The sequence below is a fragment of the Thunnus albacares genome, chromosome 19, assembly GCF_914725855.1.
Source record: "Thunnus albacares chromosome 19, fThuAlb1.1, whole genome shotgun sequence".
Taxonomy (NCBI): domain Eukaryota; kingdom Metazoa; phylum Chordata; class Actinopteri; order Scombriformes; family Scombridae; genus Thunnus; species Thunnus albacares.
Window position 1 is genome coordinate 5,822,005 of NC_058124.1, and position 22,213 is coordinate 5,844,217.

Here is a 22,213-nt window from a genome sequence, read left to right on the forward strand (position 1 = left end):
GACCGGAAAACTATGCTAACTGACGAAGAACAGATACATGCAGACAACCATGTGGATTTTAGCTCCACGCCACATATACACAACTTTATATTTCAAAAATACCTCTGGATCTTAATTTTTACTTACTTTGTGCTAAACCGGTTTTCCAGCTGCCATTCCCTGCAGAGTGGCCGAATCTTGCTGATATTTCTCAGGGATGTTTAGTTCTGCTCTGGCCACATGCCAATGTGATGAGGTCATGATGGTATTTACGTAGCAAGAGAAAACGTGCATATCACAACTGTCACACATTACATTTAAGGCAACTCTCCCCCGCATTCTGTATTGGCTCATTCCAAGTCTTCATTGAAGCTTTGTAATGTCTGAGTGAAATATTTAAACCCAAAACACCAATATTCTAAATGTCTTTGGCAAAGTCTCTTTGCAAATTTTGGGGTCAAAACCAGTAAGTCAGTACCAAAATTGCAGTATGGTTTGATAAAATTTCTAAAGCTGAGACAATTAGAGAATTAATCAATGACTTGATGAATAGAAAATATATTGGGAATGAGCATGCTTGCTGATTGATTGTTTAAATCAGTTATCAAGGAAAACATGTTCTGGATTCAGCTTATTCCATTAATTGATCAAATGAGTCCTAAACAAGAGTTTTTTTTTTTATTATTTTGTCTCAGCTTGCTAAACTTGCTCATCATGCAGATGTTTTTAAACCTGGTTGCATTTTCCGTTGAGAACGTTTAGTAGGCACCACTTAGCGGTGTCCTTTTCATTGTCTGTTGAGCTACTGTACTTTGGCTTCTACTGGTGACACAGCTGAAGCGGTTATTCCATCGATTCAAATGAAATACATCACTTCTTGTGTGCCACAGGATCTGTTCCAGAAAGCAAAACACTCAAAAAGGCTACATAGCCCACTGTGCCGGGCCGTACCCAATCTACCCAACACCATCAATACCTTCAGTGAAGATAAGAACAAACTCTCAAAGAAAAAAAACAAAAAATACAAACAAAGGGGATCTCCTGAGTTTGCAATCGGTGCTGAGACAGATCAATAAAAAAGATTAAGATATGGCATTTGACAATAAGATAAAGTAATGAGGCAGAAAACTGTTGTTTAGATTCTACAGTGACTGCACAATCAGCAGGAGCAGCTAAATAGTCATTGATTCATATGACAGTGTCAATAGATTATTATTTTGTAAGCCTGTAAACTGGTAAGTACAATAAAATGTACAAAATGTTGCAAAACGCTCTGAACTTGATCTCTCACAATTCATCTTGATAATGTGATTTCAATTACATCATCCCCTAGATGTCCAATTGAAGATGGGCTTATAAATTATTTGCAAGGACCAGACACAAAGTGGTCGATTTTTTTTTGAGTGGAGGACAGTTCGTATGGACCGCTCTTGCCAACAGTGAAGGTATTTTTCTGCAGCAGCTCACAATTAAATCCAACGCACGACTTACTGAAGGTGAAACAAAGAAAATGTGATTGTTTTGTCTATCAGGGAAATTAAAGAGGGACTACAAGTCCCAGGGAGGAAAATGGATGAGTTAATCACAGCGCTAACGAGGAGGGGGCGCGGAACACGGATGCCTTTACATCATCCTGTTCTGACAGCGGCAGGACAACCGAGGTGCCATAACCAGGCGGGGAGACTGTGATTCCGACAGCTCGGTGCCTTTCAACCTCTCTACACTCACATTCCTGTCAACACAAGATCAAGGTCCCGCAGCAGCATTTGAGCAATTATCCTGGCTCTTTGCTGTGTCTAAGAGCTTAAAGGGTAATGTACTGAACATTGTACGGTTTCATCTTCCAACACATGTATTACTGTATACTGTATTTTCTGAGTAGCAGGGCTACAATTACATTTACATCTGATGTCTTCCGCAGGGTGAAAACTGTACATTATCTCCTTTCCTGTCAGTCAGGAGCAGCCCAGAAGTACAGCACAGTATGTATTTTATCAATATAAATAGAAACATGTCCTGAAAGGCAACAGTGCTTCACTTGGGGCTTCTGTGAAAACAAGACAGCTTTGTTTTTACTTGTTTGAGAAAATCTCTGGGTGAAAGTAGACCCATCTTTTTGCTTTGCAGTGGCTCCCTGACGTACACGAGGAATATCAATTGCTGGAAACTACGATGACACATGCTGTGCAGCTCAAAACAGAGAGTCAGCAACCAGCTGAAGATAAAGTAGTAGCGAGGGTGTATCCCTCTTCCCCCTAAAAAAAAAAAAAGAAAGAAAAATAGAGGAAGCAGCGCTGTACGGAGTGTCCCCGACAGAAAGCTGTCAGTCATAAATCCCGCGGCAGGTTTGCGTAGACAGGTAAGGGCTGCCGAGGTCAGCACATCTCCATGACAGATCTTTTCTTCAAGTACTCGACAGAAGTGGACCATCAAAGACTATTGATCACGGTAATCAAAAAGAATGTGCTGTATGATTGCAAGAATCATCGCCGCCAACAAATCAACCCTCCCGACAAACAGACAGAGAGGAGAGACGCAGACGAGCCAAGTGAAGTCGATTTATTCCCAGTTAACCGAGTCTGCAATCAATTCTGCTGCTAAAGAGCCACTGCTGGAGCCATTTATATCCTCTCTTTATATACCGACATGATCATTGACAAACAGGCGTTGTTAAACTGGATTGTGTTTGAAATTTCAGGTTATAGCTTCCTCATAAAATCCATCCTTTCTTACCACAAAGTTTCCATTTATGTATATTTATCATGAAGGGGCATTTTTCTCTATCCTGTGACAGAGTTTATATAACAATATATACAAAATCAGACATCTAGAGTGTCTGGATGTCTCGGATCTGGAGTGTTGCCCTGTGTACAGTCTGCATTTGATTTGTCTGTGTGTATTTTGTTTTCTGTGGAAGATGTCGGACGTGTCTGCCGCTCCCAAGATCATTGGAATTTACATAAACTTTTGAAATTTGTTTTCACGATGAAGCTGTTTTTCAAAACTGGATGTGCTCATGGTGACCCTTGAGCTGTCAATCAAATGAAGTCTGAGTTACTGGGGTGATCTGCTCACACTGATTTGATATGAAACAGAATTATGAACATAAAGCTGCTCAGATCGTCTTTTCCCAATTATAGTAAAGAGGAATACAAATGAAAATAGTTCAGAATGAATCAGCTTCATGTGATCATAATTTTAAGAGTGAGTAATCTGTGATGTGTTCTTATAGCAAAAATGAAAAAAAAAAACAAAAAAACAAACAAAAACAAAGCACTGGCTCCATCATCTAAATGTGAATATTTTTGGTTTTCTATGACAGTTAACTGAATATTTTTGGACTGTTGGTCATACAAAACCAACTTGTGATGGGTGTGTTTCACTAGCTGTTGACATGTTGACAGACCAAAGAATTGATTATTTGGTTAAAGAAAATAATCAACAGATTAATCAGTTCAGGCATCACTATTGTCTACAGTGAGTCATGTACAAAAATGTGCATTTGCACAATTTGGAGAGCTTACAACTTTCTCTGGGAAAAAAAAAAAAAAAAACTTTTTTTGCAGCATTGAGGAAAAATCTGGGGCAAGAGCACAAAGTCACCTCATGTCAGCGTATTAAAAAACCCAGTTTTATTTCATGAAAAATCACTGGACTTCCTCTCATTAAAATCTGTTATGGGGGGTCCCTTAACTCCTGTGTTCAGTCCAGCCCGCCCATTCAAACCTTGTGAAAGAGTAACTGCAGCAGACTGAGGGGTAAAAGAGTGAAAAGGACTGAGGAGAGCAAGAGAAAAAATTAAATAACAGACTGGAGTGTTACCTTTTCTTTGTCTCTCATGGATCCTTTTCCAAGAATTGACATCTTTGTGAGCGTGTCCTCCTGTAGTCTCTTTAATGAGTTCCCACGCGGCCCGAGGAGTTTGCCAACAAAGTTAAACTGCAACAGAGAGCAAGAGAGAGCACGCATCAATCAGAATCTGTGTGTTTGAGATAAAGAGCAAATACATTTCTTAGGTCAATCACACGTGGCTCAACCGGCGTTAGCTCTTGACTGAAGATAATAAAAATTTATCAGCAATTTCTTCCCGTCCGTGTCTCGATAGGATCGGTATGGAAGCTTTTCTGAGATGACCAATTTGTCACCTTGACCTTTTATTGCATGAAGATGTTCTGCAGTGTACACTTTGTCTGAAAATCTAAAAGCATAAAATTCACAAGTATGTTCTGTAGCGGGGATGTAGGTTTGGTTTCACAAGTGATGGAGACACAATGAAGTCAGAGGTACTTTGTATAAAAAGTGATAAGTGATGTTATTTTGTGCATTTATATACAATCATATCAGTCTTGCATTAAACAAATTATGATAAAAATCTGTGCTTTCCATAATGATGATACTATAGTGTAAAAAAAATTAATCCTATGTAAATTGCTGCATTATTAATGAACTAACCCTGTAATCACAGCTAATTTCCACCTGATACTCATGTATTTATATGCAATTATATATTATATATTATTAAATGTATTCACATTTTTCCTGCAAAGGTTAGTGTCCTTTACTGCCATAATTCTAGTGTATTTTAGGACAATATAAATTGTAAATAAAAGCACAAATTGAATTACTTTTTTTTTAAATCCAAAAAGCCATGCAGGGCGGGTTAGTAGTGCCTGCAGTCTCCCTCTGAGATGGCAGACAGCCCTGACAGCCTTCACCAATAAGGTAGAGAGGCCTGTACCTCTGTGTTGCCAAAAAGGGCTGAATCCAGTGCCAAAAGCAGTGTGCAGAGCACCCGCTGCACACTGCAACAACCGAGACTCAGGTGAGTGTATCATCATTTTGATCACCTCTCACAATAAGAAGACACTGTTCAGCAAGTTTTTTTTTGTTTTTTTTATGAATAGATCAAACTGAAACTGTAAAAGTGAGGTAGGGTTTTGAAAAGTTAGGGGGCCATGGGAAATAAGACCAATTTATCAAATTAACTATATTAGAAATCTGTTATGAACCTTAATTTACTCACATTACAATTTTTGTCCTATATTATAGATATTATAAAAGGGCACACACAGTGGGATCAAAATTGATGCAGTGGAGTCTTTTACACCTAAAGTTCCTTCTGTACACTTCCCACAATGCAACCATTACTCAAGTGATGCTACTTGAGTCATTTTCTCAGACTTGACAAAGCTCCTCCAGAGCCACAGAGGACATTAACTGTGTTCACAGGCTAAGTAGTACTCCATGTAACTGGAAAATTGACTTTAGACTGAGGACAGCGACAAAATAACAAATACCAATAACCTATAACATCTTACTTGTTTTTCAACCATCCTATCAGCCCACAGCCCAGTCCAGACACCCAGAATCTTCAGTTGGTCAGATTATGATTAATTAGCATAGACAAATCAGAAATTAACCAATATATGAAAGGAAATAGCACTGATGTGTTAAAAAACATAAAAAAACATCATGACATTTGTTCTTATGAAGGTAAATGTGACAATTTTATGTAATATATACAGTATTTTAGGTCATATCAACCAGCGCATACAGTAGTATAATTGTACATGCCGCCTGCATCAGAGCTTTACACTCTAGTATCACTTCAGCACATTTCCTAAATCTGTTGGAATATTTTAAGATAAATTTCCAGTGTGCAGCAATGTGCTTGTTTGAGCTAACATCTAACTTGACCACTTCTGGCATGTCGCCGTCCATCAAAGGCTTCCGGGCTTAGATTACTTCACAAGGTCACCGCTTTTTGCCATAAAAACCCAAATGTTATGCATTACTTTGTCGCGGGATGTTGTGCGCAGACACCCATCAAAGTCATACAACCTTAACAAGGGCTAAACACAATTCCACCAGCAGCTGGAGATGGTCAGGCAGGCGAAAGGAGAGCGATGCTTTTCTCCCCCCTCTCCATGTTTTCCTTTAACAGTGAGTTATACAGCTGTCTTCCTCAACTATCTAGGTCATCAATTAGCTAGCAGGAGGTAAAAAAAAAAAAAAAAAGCCAGTTTTGTTCTACACCTCACCTATATCTCTCCTTCCTTTTGTACAGAGAGTAAGTGCTTATTAGGAGGCTCCTGCCAATTCCTGGGTGAGGGATTTGAGAGGCCAGCTTTAGTGATTCGCTCTAATGCAGTTGGGTTTTTATCCTGGCCAGGCTGAACTCCAGCAGTTCTCCGCTACTGTATGTTCCTTCAACTTTTATAATTACACCGAGTCCTGTGACTGGAATTGGTCATACTGGGCCCCATTCAGCCTTTTCCTTAAAGTAAATACCATGCCCCACTGTGCTAATTCCAACCTTGTACTTGCAAATGTGAATAAGCGGCCTCCTGCAAAGTTATGACCTTAGATTGATGAATATGTAAGACTATCTTCATATTAGAGGGTATGGACTTTGATGCTAATTTTGCTCCATTTGTACGCTCCTAACCTCACCTAACCTTGCATTGCCTCTGGTGAAATTCATCAATATATTGACAAGGATATGAATTGTTGGGTCAAGAAAATTCAATTTAAACTTATCTAAGCAAATAAAAATGTGTCCTGCCTCTAATGTATTCAAGTTTACAAAAGGATCATCAAAGAGACAGCACCACCGGGGCGAACAGAGGGTGTCAGGAAATGTTTTAAATGTGCCTAGTTTAACCGATGTCCTGCGCATCCATCATTTCCACCTGGATAGAGCCTTGATCACTGAGCTGTGCCGTCTCTTGAACAATGATTTGCAGAGCCACATCACACAGCCGACATCTCTCCGTGTACCATAGATATCGTGCACCCTTTCCATCCCTCAGACAGGTTGAGTATTGGACACAGTGTCCAGGATGTTTGTGAGGATATCTAAGTCTTCTGTCTAAGCAAAAGGAGAAGGATCAAGAACAAAACGCGACTATGTTCCTCCCCATATCTTGATGTAGATGCCATATCAACTGTTCATCAGGAAGTGAGCACAGCAAAATTAGCCTTAGCAGCGAATTTATGTGAACAGAAATATCAGACAGGCTGTAAAATAGAAATTGATGCAGACATGAATTTTGTTTTCAGCTTATTTGAGCTTCAGTGAAATCAGAGACACAGTAAGAGGTTGGCTTGTTGGTGAGCGGAGTAGAGAAGAAGTAGCAAGTGCTCTTTGTAAAAGATACATTATGGGTTTTATTGGGCAATTTCAAACACAGACAGACTTTGTTGAATGAGAACAAGGTATGCCACAAGAATAGGCTGAATAAAATCCACTACGTTTTATCCACCAGAACACCTGAAGAGACTCATCTTCTGAAAACTTTTAATTAAAGATTACTTTATTAATTTCTGTGTTAATCCAATGAATGTCCTACGGGTGAGTCTCTAATTTAATCATTCTGTCATTCTAAATAAAGCAGAATTAAAGGCACACAGAACATTAAAGATGTCAAGTTCATCAGCAGAAGTAAGAAGAAAGAAAAACAGAAAGTGTGAGATATTTTTTCTTTTTTTCCTCATTATCTTTTTTTCATTTTGAATATTGGAGGATTTTCACTGTATAAACTCACAGCTTCTTGACTTGCATGTGTTTTACACCTGCTGATATTCTTTTAGTATGTAAGTGTGAAATAATATACAAGAAACTCTTTATGTGCACACTGAATAAGTCAAGTTTGAAAAGAAGCATTGATCTCACTTATCGATATTAATACAGACTGCTAAAAACATACAGTAGGGATACAACCAAGGCTGAATTACTAACTGACGTTTTTGGCGAATGAACTTATTACCTATAGTGTTGTTTTTCTTGGGAGGACAGGCTCATTTAAAAAGAAATCATGTAGACTTGACTTATATTTGTTTGACTAATGCCTGTAAATGTCAGCGAGACTTCTTAATCTGGACATTTAAACACATCACCAGCCAGTCGATATGTTTGAAGAGGGAAACTAACATCTCCTCATATGGACAATCCACCAAATATAGTCTTACTAAACACATAAATGTAATCCCTGCTGTTTATCAGATATCAAAATCCGCCTGACTCCGACTGTGATTGATGCTTTGGGGTTTTGCTAATGCTTTAGTTATCACAAGGGATTATGTGACTTACAAAAACCTGCCTGGGCTCCTGTGCTGGCTCACGTCATTAGACGGTGTGGAGGATTGCGCTGCTGCTTGTCTGTAAAGCTGATGTGTTTAATCACAGGTTACCACCTGCTGCTCTGTTGTGGTTTTAGGTGCACAAAAAATAAATACAAATAAAATCAAAATAGATGTGATGACTTAAAAAAATATATAAAAGCAGAATTTGAATTGTTGCGCCATATCCTGGTTGGAAGCTGAAGAAAACAAAGTCATGTGGATGATGAGAAAGACAGCAGACACAAGCAGGGAAAGGATGTATGATTTATCACACTTAACTTGAAGGGGGTGCAGGAGAAAAGGGTGGCAGGGGGAGGGAGAGAGGGAGGTGGGGGGTTCGGGGGGTGGGTGAGGGGGGAGGCACATCCGAGATCTTTTCATCATTTGCTGAATGTATTACTGCGAGGCTGGCGAAAGGTGTGCTCACAGAGAGCCAGCGTAGAGTGATTGTGCTGAGGACAGCAGGACAGGAACGACAGCAGGAGGATAAATCACTGCTCCCGGCAAAGAGAAAAGCCACAATCTGAACTGGAAATAAACCAGTGGGACTCCTTATGCCTTGCTAATGGCCTGCAGTGCTTTCTGTCAAAAGATGCTTTCTGTGAGAAGGCCCACAGATCCAGCAAATGTACAGATGAGAGCTGATAGTGCATCTTTGTTCAAAAGGTGGGATATTTTTAGTTCTTGAGTAGGTGTGAGATTATGTGTCATACTGGTTAAATCATGATTTAAAATCTTAGACGCTCTATTTCTGTAAACAAGGTTTCAATTAAATCTAAAAAAAACGCTATACTTGGGTGAGCATCTATGAGAAAAAAAATATTAAAAAGAATCCAAGATTTGCTTGCTGCAATGTCCATTATAGAACAGAGCCACACCATGCAACACTATAATATCATCACTCTTGCCAATATCTCAGAAAGGCTCAAAATTCATCAGTGTTGGGCATTAAAAATCATCACTGAGGAACAGCTGCATTTTATCACAGAGAATCAGCAGCCTGGAGCCCGGAGCTTGCCGCATGGTGTCCTTGCCCAGTTCATTTTGATAAAAAGCTATGTTTGCAGAGGATGGATTTAACCTCTCCACATGTGCTCCTAAATGGCTATTTGGAAAATGGCAGTGCCACTTCAATGCCAGAAGCCAAAAGGTAATGCTTGCAGCTCAGGAGAAAACCCATTCAAGTCAAACCGATCACTCTTGCCATTGCAACCTGCCATATAGAACAAATTGAATTTGTCTTCCTTCGGTGGCTTGTTGGAGCTCTAAACAGCATATTAGTGGCTCTACTTATCAAAGCTGTCAAAGCATATCTGGTTAGCTGTGAACCGAGGAGACTCAGATCAGCCTCAAGGGGACACTACATACAATACACAGCCCTCCATCCTCACCAACATTATATTGTCGAATTAATTTCAGCTCTAAATTGGAGTGCATGCTCATACCTGATGAGAGTAATGACTCTTTCTCAAAGTTCAAGCAAAAACCATAGAGTAGGCTTTGATTTGATGATTATCAGGTTTAGGGCTGTCATGTAATAATTGTATTCATATTGATTAATCAGTCAATTATTTTCTCAATTAATTGAATAGTTGTTTGGTCTATTAAATTTCAGAAAATGGTGAAACACTGTTTCCCAAAGCCTAAGATGACATCCTCAAATGTGTTTTGTTCCAACCAACAGTCCACAACCCAAAAATATTCAGTTTATGATCATAGAAGACTAAAGAAACCAGAAAATATTCACATTTGAGAGAATTTGGACTTTTTTTCCATAAAAAATGACTGATTATCAAAATAGTTGGCAATTAATTTAATAGTTGACAACTAATTGATTAATTGTTGCAGCTTATCAGGTTCAAAGACATTTAGACATCTATATTAAAACTATGGTAAATTTGTTTTTAAAGAAGTTCTTTAAACATCTGGGGAACATGGAACAGATTTTTTAAGGGCTATATTTAAATTTAAATTTTGAAGCAAGTCCTAACCACAGGTTAACATATAGTCACTGAAATATTGTTGAAACTATAGTTATGTAAGCTAGCATCTAAATAAACTTAAGCTAGCAAGATGCTAGCACTACATACAGTATAACTTTCACAGACTGCGAGTACCATGATGACAAACATGAATGTGAATATAATGTACAGACAGGTGACAAATTGAAGGAAAAACCAACATAAAGTGTCTTAGTAAGGTGTTGGGCCACCATGTGCCGCCAGAACAGCTTTAATGCGCCTTGGTATTGATTCTACAAGTGTTTGAACTCTATTGGAGGGATGGAACATCATTCTTCCAAAATATATTCCCTCATTTGGCATTTTGATGATGGTGGTGGAGAGCACTGTCGGTCCAAAATCTCCCATAGGTGTTCAATTGGGTTGAGATCTGGTGACTGTGAAGGCCATAGCTTATGATTCACATCATTTTCATACTCATCAAACCATTCAGTGACCCCTTGTGTCCTGTGAATTGGGGCATTGTCATCCTAGAAGAGACCACTTCCATCAGGATAGAAATGTTTCATCATAGGATAAAGGTGATGACTCAGAACAACTTTGTATTGATTTGCAGTGACCCCTCCATCTCTAAGGGGACAAGTGGATCCAAATCATGCCAGCAAAATGCCCCCCAAATCATAACAGAGCCACCAGATCCCCTCACTATAGGGGTCAAGCATTCAGACCAGTTTTTCCATTAATTTGTCACCTGTCTGTATCAAAAGATTTAAACATTTGATGTACAAATTCATTGCAAGCATCTAACAATCAAAAATAGTTAAAGTGTTATAATTTAGCTGAACCATCCCCAGCTAGCCATGTTAGCGGTGTGGCTCTATGGATAGCAATGTCGGTCAGTCTGTCCACTTTGGTCCAGACTGAAATATCTCAACAAAGGGATGGATTGCCACGAAATCTGGTACAGACTTCCATAGTCCCCTAAGGAACAATCTAAATAACCTCGGTGATCCCTTGATGTTTCATCTAGCGCCATCATAAGGTCAAGGACCTTCAGATCACCAAATCAGTGCTTACTAGGTATAATCATGGATGAAGAAAAGGTCAAACAAGGCTTAATTCGGATTTTGGCATCACAGTGAGTATTACATTGATCTAAGTTGTATAAAGACATGGTTTGCAAATATCCTAGATTCTATTTAATGGTGATTGTTCCCCCTCAGATTTTTTCCTGCACTCAGATAAATTCCCAGAACTAAAAAGTTTAAATTTTTAAGTTACAATTAAAGTGTTTGTCAAGGAGCTGATATGGCTCTAGTGGGTCTTCAAAGCTACCGTTAGTGTCTAATTAAATGCTTGCTGTGGATGTAAAACCTGGCATATTGCTGATTTTTACACGCTGCAAGTTAAACTGACACTCACATTATTTTACTGTGCATGTCATTAAAGTTCAAATCAGAGTAACTGAGCAGAAAAGAATGGCTTTGGGGTCACTAAACCCATGTGCATCTCCAGAGATTTTTGTGCTGTGTTTCTTCCCCACTGTCCTCTCTATCCACACACTGCAGGTTACCACTGTCCTTCCCCCTGGAGGGCTGAGGTGAAAACTTGAGTGATGTCCCCGTCTAAGAGCGGCCCTCTCACTTTTACACCAGCCTCCCCATCGTGCTCCCGGCGGGAAATCCTTGTCATGCACCGAGCGCGTGGCACCAATAAACGCCGCTGCCGGTGATGGCTCCTTGTGGCGGGCGAGGCTGAAGTGCTCTCAAATGTGGCAACAGTGTTATCGCTCAAAACGGCCTCAAGTGGAGGTCATCTTCAAGCTGACTGTCTAGAAATCCGTACATGTGATGCATTGCAATTGCACTCTCACCCTCCAAGCTATCAATTTCTTCTTATAAGGTCTTTGTGTGTCACTTTTAGCTCATTGGCATGGATCGAATCTTGAACTTTTGGGGGGAAAAAAGGAGTTCTAGGAGTTGTGAGAAGACCTAAAAGTCCATGTATCCACCATGTATCATAATAAATCCACTGCACACTCAAGAAAATGAAATCCACTTTGAGATAATTCTTCTGAATCATATATTCATAAATATTCATTGACAAATTAATATACCGAGACATCAAAGCGTCATTGACCAAGGTCAGTGTAATAGAGAGAGGTGTGTGTATGAGGGAGGAGGAGTGAGAATTACAGTTGTAACATTTCAAAAGCTTAAACAATTCTTCAGAAAGGAAGTAACAACCCTAATATAGTTCTACCCCAGTTCTGTCAGCCAACACTCTGCCTGTACGCCGTCTTGCAGATATGCTACATCTAATAACATAAAGCATCAACAAAAACTGTCAAGTGGCTGTTGTAAGGAATTTAAATCAAAACCAGAGCTACTGTAGTTGGCTTCATTATCTATAAATAACACAATCTAAAATTCTCTATCTGTGCACATCACATTCTTGGAGAAGTCTCTGGTGGTGATACTATAGCACTTACTTTAGGAAACTGCTTGACTGGTATTAAAACTTTCTGGCCCAGTTTCATGTTCTTGTTGATGACGACGTCGATGAACTTCTCCTCTTCCTTCCCCTCGTCTTTCTGAATTTTTTCAATCTCTGCAAACAAGGAGATAGAAAAGTAATGAGTCAGTGTTGGCAAACAGGAGATATTCAGGTGTAGCTGTGAAGGAAAATGTTCAGAGGTCAAACATTTTTGTCCTCAGTGGGGTTCAAACTAACGATTATCCTTTTTCACAGAACATGTCACAGTGTGAAAAGCACAGGTATAAATAATAAACATAATGATGGCTGAATCCCTTCTTTGATTTCAGGGTATTGTGCACGCTAGCTCACTGTCACACTGTTGTGGGTTACTGGGACACTTGAATAGAACAGAGCCATCGTTAATATTATTAGTAACACCTGTGCTGTTCCTTCTATGACGAGTCAGAATGTCAAATGCTATTAAACAGTTCAACACTTAATAAGCATATTCATTTTCTTTTCCAAGAGTGAGATGAGAGGCACATAACTATGTGAAACCACAAGCTGTCATTTTTACATTTGACATACAACGTGTTAATTGGTGAGCTTTAGAGGTGTTGGCAGGTGTGTTGTAGAACCTTGTGGAGAACCAGGGTAGTCAGTCTTTATGCTAGGCTAGGCTAACCAGATGCCATCTCCAGCTCCATACTAAATGAGAACTGAAACGATCAGTCGATTAATGGATTAGTCGAGCGATAAAAAATAAATGGCAACAACTGAATTAAAAGTCAGTCGTTTCAGACATTTTTCACCAAACATTCTTTGCTTCCAGCTTCTCAAATGGGAGGGTTCTCTGCTTGACTCTTTTCAATCATTGTTAATTGAATAGCTTTGGGGTTTTTTGACTTTTGGTTGGACAAAACAAACAAATCAAAGACTCACCCTTGGGCTAAATTGTGCTGAGCATTTTTTAAATTTAATTAAAAAATATATATATTTTAAAAACTGGACAAATAATCAATGAACTAAGAAAATATATGACAGATTAATTAATAATGAAAATAATTATTAGTTACAGCCCTATAAGTAATGCACAGATGAGTTTTGTATTAATCTTCTCATCTCATTTTCAGAAAGAACGCAAATATGAATGTTTCCCAAATTGTTGTACTATTCCTTTAATCTGGAGATTTCTTTGTTGTTGTTGTTTAATCTGCTAGTCCCCAGAAGGACAATTTTCATACAATTTTCCAGAGGTGACATGTCTTCAAAGACATTTTTTCCAACCAATAGTCCAAAACCCAAAGATATCCAATTTGCAATCATATAAAACAAAGACAAGCATCATGGATGAGCTGGAACCAGCAAATGGATTGGATTTTAGCTTGAAAAATGACAATCAGTTAATGAATTATCATAATTGTTGATTAATTTTCATGGACACTAGCCTGCAGATCTGCCCAACCCTTTTTAGGCTGTAGTAAACACATCCTAACAACACTATTTTAATTGACAATAAATATTAAGTCCCCTCAGCATCATTCGTCTCACCTGTTGGCTGAGGCTCCATCACCATAATACTTTGTAATTAAAGCAGCGATATCAATTTACTTGCACAGACACTACATGTACCAGTGTCCCTTTCAAGTCCCTTATTTAAAAAATGATGGGGAGGACACTGAAGCTCGCACCTCCGGCTATTAAAAATATTGGCTGTCACGCTTCTACTTTTGGGAGAGGTAGACTTTGATGTATTTAGAGATGTAACCTTGAACGTTTAATCAGATGGATAACATCTGTGTTTCAGTGCCAGGAAAATGGTTTTGCAGAGAAGGCAGCTGAGAGTTGCGGGGAGGCTACGACAAAGACTTGCGGCTAAAAGCCCAGCAGGGGAAAGGGTGAGGCAGAGGGCGAACTCCATCACAGATTTATTTCTCATGTGCAAAATGATTTTTGAATGGGTGGAGAAAAAAAAAGATTACAGCGGAACAATCATGACACTTTAGGTTTTCAGTTCATGTTGTATACAGATTTTGGAAAATCGCTTCAGAATCAGGTGTGATGGTGATTAGATTCAAGCAAATAAACTCTGACATACACAATCAGATATACTATATACCCATTTTTTTCAATTACACTAGGTCAGAAATGAGCCAAGCATATCAGCATTGCAAACTAGCAACTAAAAAGGCAATTGTGATTTTTCAACAAAGCTCTGCAGCTTTACATTTGCTGAAAGTAATTAAACCTTTGATGTGAGTTTTAACAAGGATAAAAGAAGTATCAGTAAGATGGAGATATCTTTAAGCTTCAGTTTATCCCAAGGGGGGCAGAGAGTGCACACGTTCTGAGAAAAGACAACATTAATATTAATGCATCGCCTAGCAACATGCCAAGACAGAGTTTCCTCCCTCCACGAGGCGTTGTCCTCAAAACATTCAGGCTCTGATGTATTGGGAGATTGTGACTGAGATTGTGTTTCAACTGCAAATCGTCAATTTTTCTCTCTTTTTTTTTCTTCTCAAGCTTGCAGCACAATTTTTCCAGCTTGCTCACTAAGAAAATCTAACATTTCAAGTCCAAATAGACCCCAACAGGGCACGGCAATCAATCAGCAGGTGTAATAAGCAGCCAAACTGCAGTTTCAAATGAGCTCACCCTCTGAACATCGGTAACACAGAATCAGCTGGCGGGAATTTACTAACCACAGTTCTCTCAACAGATCTTGTTTGTGCCGCAGTTTATGAGGGAGAAAATGTGGCAACGTGAACTGAGAACCACCTCCATCTCCGAGTCATTAACAAGTGTTCAAAAGAAGGAGATTTAAACATGCATCACTGTCACAAACACAATGGGCCTGCTGTTTTCTTTTTCTTCCCTGCCAGCTCCATGAGATTCTTCTTCGAGTGCAAATGGATAGTGAATAGCGTGATATCATAATCTGGTTGTTTTGAGAGGTGCAAAACAAACCTTTGGTGAATCAGAGCCTGAGAATGCAGAGACTCATTGAGAAATATCACCAGAGATACAAAGTCATCAACAATCTTGTGAAGTTATGTAAAGAATAAAAGGAATTCAGTGGGTTAATACAGCTTTTAAAGCTAATGTGTCTCAGCTCCCCCAAATGGAATGAATGAAAAAATATTGAATTTGAAAGATTTCCTGAAAATACTGTATGTTCTGTTTGACCTATGGGCTCTGGAGGAGCAACTTGGCCTATACAGTGTTGAATATCTATGTACATCCCCTGATTCTGCAGAAACATATTGCTTTTTCTTTCTCCTAAAGAGCAGAGCATTCCTTTGCTTCTATTCAAGTCTTGGAGGAGCTGCAAACTTGTAACATATCTTATTCTATCCTTTTGATTTGTGAGGCTCCAAAATGGTTTTACCTTTCCATCACTTTTGTTCAGACTGAAATATCTCCAATACTATTGGATGGATTGCCATGAACTCATGACATGAAATCGGACATGATAACATGATGACAAGGATAAATGCTGATGACTTTTGGTGATCTCCTGACTTTTCTTGTAGCTCTACTATGGGGTTGACATTTGTGGTTTTGAGTGAAATATAACTATTGAATGAAATGTCATCACATTTTGTACATACATTCATGTTTCCATCAGGATGAATAGTAATCAGGTTGAATTTTAAATTTGCCCATACTTGTACTTTGCACTCAGTGCTAATCAGCAAATGTTAGCATGCTAACATGCTAAACTAAGATGGTGAACCTTCTTACCTACAAAAAAATCGACATGTTAGCATGTGAGCATGCTAGCATGTAGGTCAATGCACCACTGTGACTAAGTACAACCCACATTGTGAGAAACCACTATTATCCTTTAATCTTGGTTATAGTAACAAACATTTTGAAACCTCACAAATCAAAATTATTAAAAAATGACACTGTATCTGTTGCACATTCACAGCTGCTCTATGGAGCATATGAAAATTATAGAAATAATAATCTTCAGTAAAAAGAAAAAACCAACATGTTTCTGCAGCAACAGCCCTCATCAGGGGAACAAGTTGTACATACATATTCAGCAATATATAGGCCAAGTGTCTCCTCTGGAGCCCATAGATCAGAGAGTCAAACAGAGTGAAGCATAACTTAAGGAAATCTTCAAAATTCAATATTTTGTATATTCATTCCATTTGGGTCTCGGAGCAGCTGAGACACACTGGCTTTAAAAGCTGAATTCCTTTCATTCTTCACGTAGCTCCACGAGTCGACATTGTTGGTGAATGGTAGATGAGTATTAGCATAAAGCACAGAAACCCTAACAAATACAAATGAGACTTTGTAGCTTTGTGACACTTCTCAATTAGTCTTAAGTTTTCAAAGTGCTTCCAAACACTTTTGAAGGTTTGTTTAAAACCTGTCTGATAGTCGGACTGTTGATGTGTCACACTTAGTTGGACTTCTTGTTGGGGATGTTGGTATGTTCCTAGATCTCGGCAATTAACTACAGTCCTACCTTCATTATTACAGATTGCAGTAAAGATATGAAGTTAGGATGCACGTTGTGAGAAAAATAGAATTCATCCTTTAAGCAGAGAGCTCCAGCAGCACCCTACTTTTTACACCATAATCTGTTTTTCCAGATCTAGCTCTACTAGTGTGAGGTTGTTTAGGGACTCCCATGAATGAAATGCCAACTTTACAACCTTTGCACACATTAAAAATATATTTATGGTCTATAAAATGCATTCGCTTGGGTGAGGACACACCACAACAGGACACCATCCCTGCTGTCTGCTGTCTATTAGAAATGGATTCACTTAAAAGCAATTCTGTGATTTAGGCCCTCCCATTTAAAATTCATAAGATGGGTAGATTTTGTAGGATTATGCATGGCTTCAGCTGCGTGCTGGAGAGTTGAGTTGGTGACGGAAGCAACTGGGTCATTAAGTCTGCCAATTTCATGTTGAGATGTGAGATATATCATACATACAGTATCTGGACACCGGATCTTGTTACTGGACAAGACAGAGGGGAGATTCACAACTAATAGGATCGTGTGTCACTTTGTTATACATGTAGTGAATGCAATGCAACTCATTCTGATCTGTAATGCAAACAGAATGCACCTTTTCTCTTTTTTCAGTTTATAAATGTAAATCTTTTCAGTTTATAATTCAGTTTATAAATCTTTAAAGCTGCGTAAGATTTCTATGAAAATAAAATTACGTTTTATCTGTGTAAACCAGGAAGTGAGGCTGCAACAAACTTTCTTCTCCATCATTTAAAGGCTTCACCCTGTTTACCCAAATCAACTTCTCTACATTTATTGCATATTGTCAGCAAGTGATGAATTGAAACCTGAAACTGAAACATGAACTGTCTCCTAAACTGCTATGAGCAACCCCCTTATAGAAAGAAAACCTTTTTCTGACATTTTTGAAACTTATCCTAGATTCTGACTTTGAACACATGAAGGTAAAAGGGTTTGAGGCACCCCGTGGCTGAAACGTTGAGGTGCCCACCATGAACCGCTACACATCCCTGTTTGATTCTAGAAGGGGATTTTGTTGCATGTAATCTCTTTCCCTTCACTTCCTATCATCTCTCTATTTTCTATATTTTATCAGCTAAGTAAAGTAATTCTCGTTGGGCCTCTTTAAAGAGAAAATCCAACTACCATATTAACCATTCTTGCGATGATGTGTTTTTATGATTTTTATGATGTTCAATAACTGTTTCCTGATGCCAAACACCTGTTGATGATAATGGATGTAAACTGTGGTAACTAATTCATAAATAAAAACTGATACACAACTGACTTTTGCGTGTAAAACAAATCCACTGAACACATAACTGACCTCTGATGGTCATGTTCTTTCATTCACCCAGTGCATACTGTACAATTTCCTTGAATGCACTGAGTGAAAAACAGAGAACACCAATGTATTAAAAACTTTTTTTTTTCAAATCTGTCCCTTGCAAGTCCCCCACTAGTGCCCATACTTACCGATATGCACATTTGCAAGCGTGCACATAATACACAGTTTGTCAATGGTTTTATGCTATTCCGCAAATCCACAGCTGGTGGCGGTAATGCGCCAAGCAAGAAAAAAGAACAATGAACAATGCTAACAATTTTTTTTTTGAGAAAAACGCATGTAAACACAACAATCGACTAAACCAACTAATCATTGCAGATCTAGAATACATGCTTTACATTGCAATATAAGGAATGCTTTCTTTTCACTTTAAGACCTACCTTAGTTTCATTTCCCATAACGGATTACCAATAATATCAAAGCAGAACGAGCCAGTGTTAGTTTAATTTACATGTGAAAAATAGCACTGGTTCAGCAGTTCTCTAATAAGGCAGTCTGGGTGCCCTTAGTGGTGCCACTTTGGTAAACAATATGTGTGAAGCAAAAGTTCACAGCTAACAAATATAATGAGAACTACATTCTCCCCGGTGTATGCACTGATTCAAACACTAATTATCCAAGAGCTCACAGTGTCTTTGGATGTTCAAGGGATTTCTAACACCAGTTTGTGTCTCAAACTTGGAATTAACTCGACACAGACTTTGAATTATAGATCTAATGACACCTTTTATGCTGTGATCGAAAGCTGTGAAGGTAGCATGGAAATGAATGAAAATCCAACACGTGTTTTCTTTAACAGAGCGAGTAGAGCCATATAAACCCATATCATGGTTCAATTTAGTGGAACTGACTGGCACTTTGAAATTAATTGTACATAAAAACTGTTTCATGCCACAAGTTTTTGTTGGTGGCTCAACCAAAAGGTATTTATCTAGCTTTGGTATTTATCTAACTGTAGTGCCCCCTGGCAACATATGCTTCTCACAGAAACCTTTTAACTGCAGTAAAGACAGGCTGTCAGGAGTTATATCAGCCTTCATGTAGTATTAATAGATGTCCCTTTGGTATAAAATAATAAGAAAAACATTTGACATTTCAATTAAGAAACATGGTATGGTATCTTTCACAGTCTTTGATGTGAAGTGTTATGTGTTGAGTTGCATTTGTTATCTCTAGGCGATGTTGCCTGCATTCCTAATCATTAATTTTTTTGTTCTTCATTTGTATTTTATGAATATTATTATTTATTTGCACCACACTCATTTCACCACTACACATACTGAATGCACCTGCATAGAAAAGCTTAGCTCTCAGTGTGCTGCCTTGCGTAAATAATTGAATTGAAAATTGGAAGACAGTGAGTTTCTCTTCTGCTCCAGCAAGCGTCTGAGGCAATAAAAGCATATCTTGTCTAAATAGCACAATTGTAGTTTATCGGCAGCTTTCCGGCAACTGATGCTGTATGCTGTTGTCTGCTGCAGACGACTCATTATTTTGTTGTTTTGCAATTACGGATCAAATGAATGAAATGCTCAAACAGGAATGTTGTATCATTATTCTCATTTTCCAGTTTCTATCCACCAGAACATGCTTATATAAACACAATAAAAGGACATTGAGGTTACTCAGAAGTAGAAATGTTAAAAAAAAATCAAGAAAGAAGCTTGTTAACAAAATAAAACTTCCTGTATACATTTACAGGTGCTGAAAACCTATTTTTTAGGTCCACTTCTTAGTGTGAGCAATGGGATCCTACATGGATGCATGGATTTTATATAAAAAAGTGTGAGTGTTAAACTCTTAATAAATAACTATGGAGATTTCTTCCAAGACAACCAAGTTTTAGGGGCTTTAAATACATCTCAAATACGCTTCCAGTTCATTTTAAGTGATTGAATTTTAGCTGAAATACAGTAATTATTCTGAACATAAATAAAATGTATTTTGCTGTCTAAATGACAAAAGTCATTCTAGGCATAACATATCCAAATCGACATACGTGTCTAATCTCAAATCCAAATTATATTTGCATATGAAAATGAAATTCAGAATACTACCATTTCCCAGTTCAATAAATATGGACAAACAAAATGTTGTTTCTTCATGCTATAAAGACTAGAATGACTAACTGCTGAGGGTTTTAGTCAGTATGGTCAGTGCCAGAAACAGTTTGCCCCACACACATTTCATGTGTGCTACCAGTGTGACCACACACATTTAGCGTGAATCATGATGTCAAGGCTGTGACCCTTGAAAGAGAAATGCTAACGCTCAAAAAAAAAAAAAAAAAAAAAAAAAAAAAAGCCTCAACTTGCTCCTGTCCTGCTGAAATCTCAATTTCACTCTGGCTCCTCCATTGCCTTGACAAGGTCAGGCTGGCAGCATGAATTCGTCTCGCCCCCTAATCTGGAGATTACATTCTCGGCGGCCGGGCAAGGCCCTCCCTCCTTCCCTTCCCTTTCTGCCTCTCTCCCTGCAACCCTGCCAGCCTGGCTCTCAACTGCGAGGTAACGAGCCAAGACCCGCTTACAGTGTAGAGATAATGTCCACGGATTAAGACAGAGAGCCCCTCGAGTGGTGCCTCTTTCATTTCAGTATCCAGCCTGTGAAGCATCATAAATACATCCAGCCAGTCGGGGACTCCATTCAGTGGATCTCTGTGGAAGTCAAACTCTGTCCTCTTATGGAAGTATATGGTAGCATATGATCTTAATCCGCCAAACTCAGTGGTATTGGATATAGCATTAGACAAATAAAAAAGTACATTTTCACTGCAAAAATGTAGGGATCTTTCGGGATGTTCTTGTCACCCTCGGGGTGAGTCACGAATTTAAAATGGTTGAATAAGAACATTAAAGTTCCCCGAAAATGTCCTTGGGTGGCGGGGTTGTTAAAAGTGCACAAACTTGTTTTTTAGGATCTTTAAGGGTTTTACTCCTCTTAAATATCCCAAAACTGCCACAGGCTTCTACTTTGTGTGACATCATTCCATATTGTGTTATTTGATTATCATTACGATAGTTGCAGGGTGCATTTATCTTGGCACCTGTTCGTTTAAAGGCATACTTACAAGAGGATTATCAAAGTGCTCTCAACCTGCCAAGATTTTGGTTTATAAATTTGCCCTCATCCATGAAACCATGAGCAGATGCATTAAACAGTAAGGTGTAATAGGTGGCAGGAGGTTTTTTAGGATAAGACATCAACTGTTAGTGTTATGCAGGTATCTAGCAGTTTTACGTGTTTCCTAGAGGTCACATAAGTTTTAAATAAAATCGTATTAGCAGGAATTACTAAACATAAACATGTATGGTGTGTCCTTAAAAGGTTTTTCCCTACTAATAAGTTTCCAGAGTTCCCCTGTCTGCATGACAACTGAGAGAGAAAAAAAGAGAAGAGAGAAAAAAGGACAGAAAAGAAGAAACTAAGTTCATTCTCTTATACAGTTTTTTTTCTAAAAAACACATTAGCATCCACATTTCCAAACAGCAGGTCAGGGAGGCAGATTGCTGTGAGGTTCAGAAGAATCCAAGACACATGAAAGAATGTGCATGTGTTTGTGTGAGCATCACTTTTTAGCCATAACCCGACTAAACGTCAAGACCCACCTCCTGCTCCTCAGATGATAAAGATGTCAGTGGTGCAATGCAAATATTGGAGTTAAGTTACCATATTACCATTTGATAAAGTAGACTTTTTGGTTGATGGCTTTTTCTGAGTTATTAAACATAACATGAAACAACACCAAATATTTGAGTAGAAACAAATACTACTGTTCATAAAAATAAAAAAAAAAATTGTATTTGAGCTGCTTCA

The 22,213-nt window shown here is 38.5% G+C and overlaps 1 protein-coding gene across 1 annotated transcript in view; it reads right to left on the reverse strand.

Moving 5' to 3' along the window:
- The window catches only part of khdrbs3 (KH domain containing, RNA binding, signal transduction associated 3), a 107,002-nt gene that overhangs the window by 43,760 nt on the left and 41,029 nt on the right, over positions 1-22,213 (reverse strand). The window contains exons 2-3 of the mRNA XM_044336617.1: positions 12,556-12,674; positions 3,802-3,918 (exon numbers count right to left, since the gene is read on the reverse strand). Of these exons, the coding sequence (XP_044192552.1) occupies positions 3,802-3,918; positions 12,556-12,674 (236 nt within the window). The remainder of the gene's footprint in view (positions 1-3,801; positions 3,919-12,555; positions 12,675-22,213) is intronic.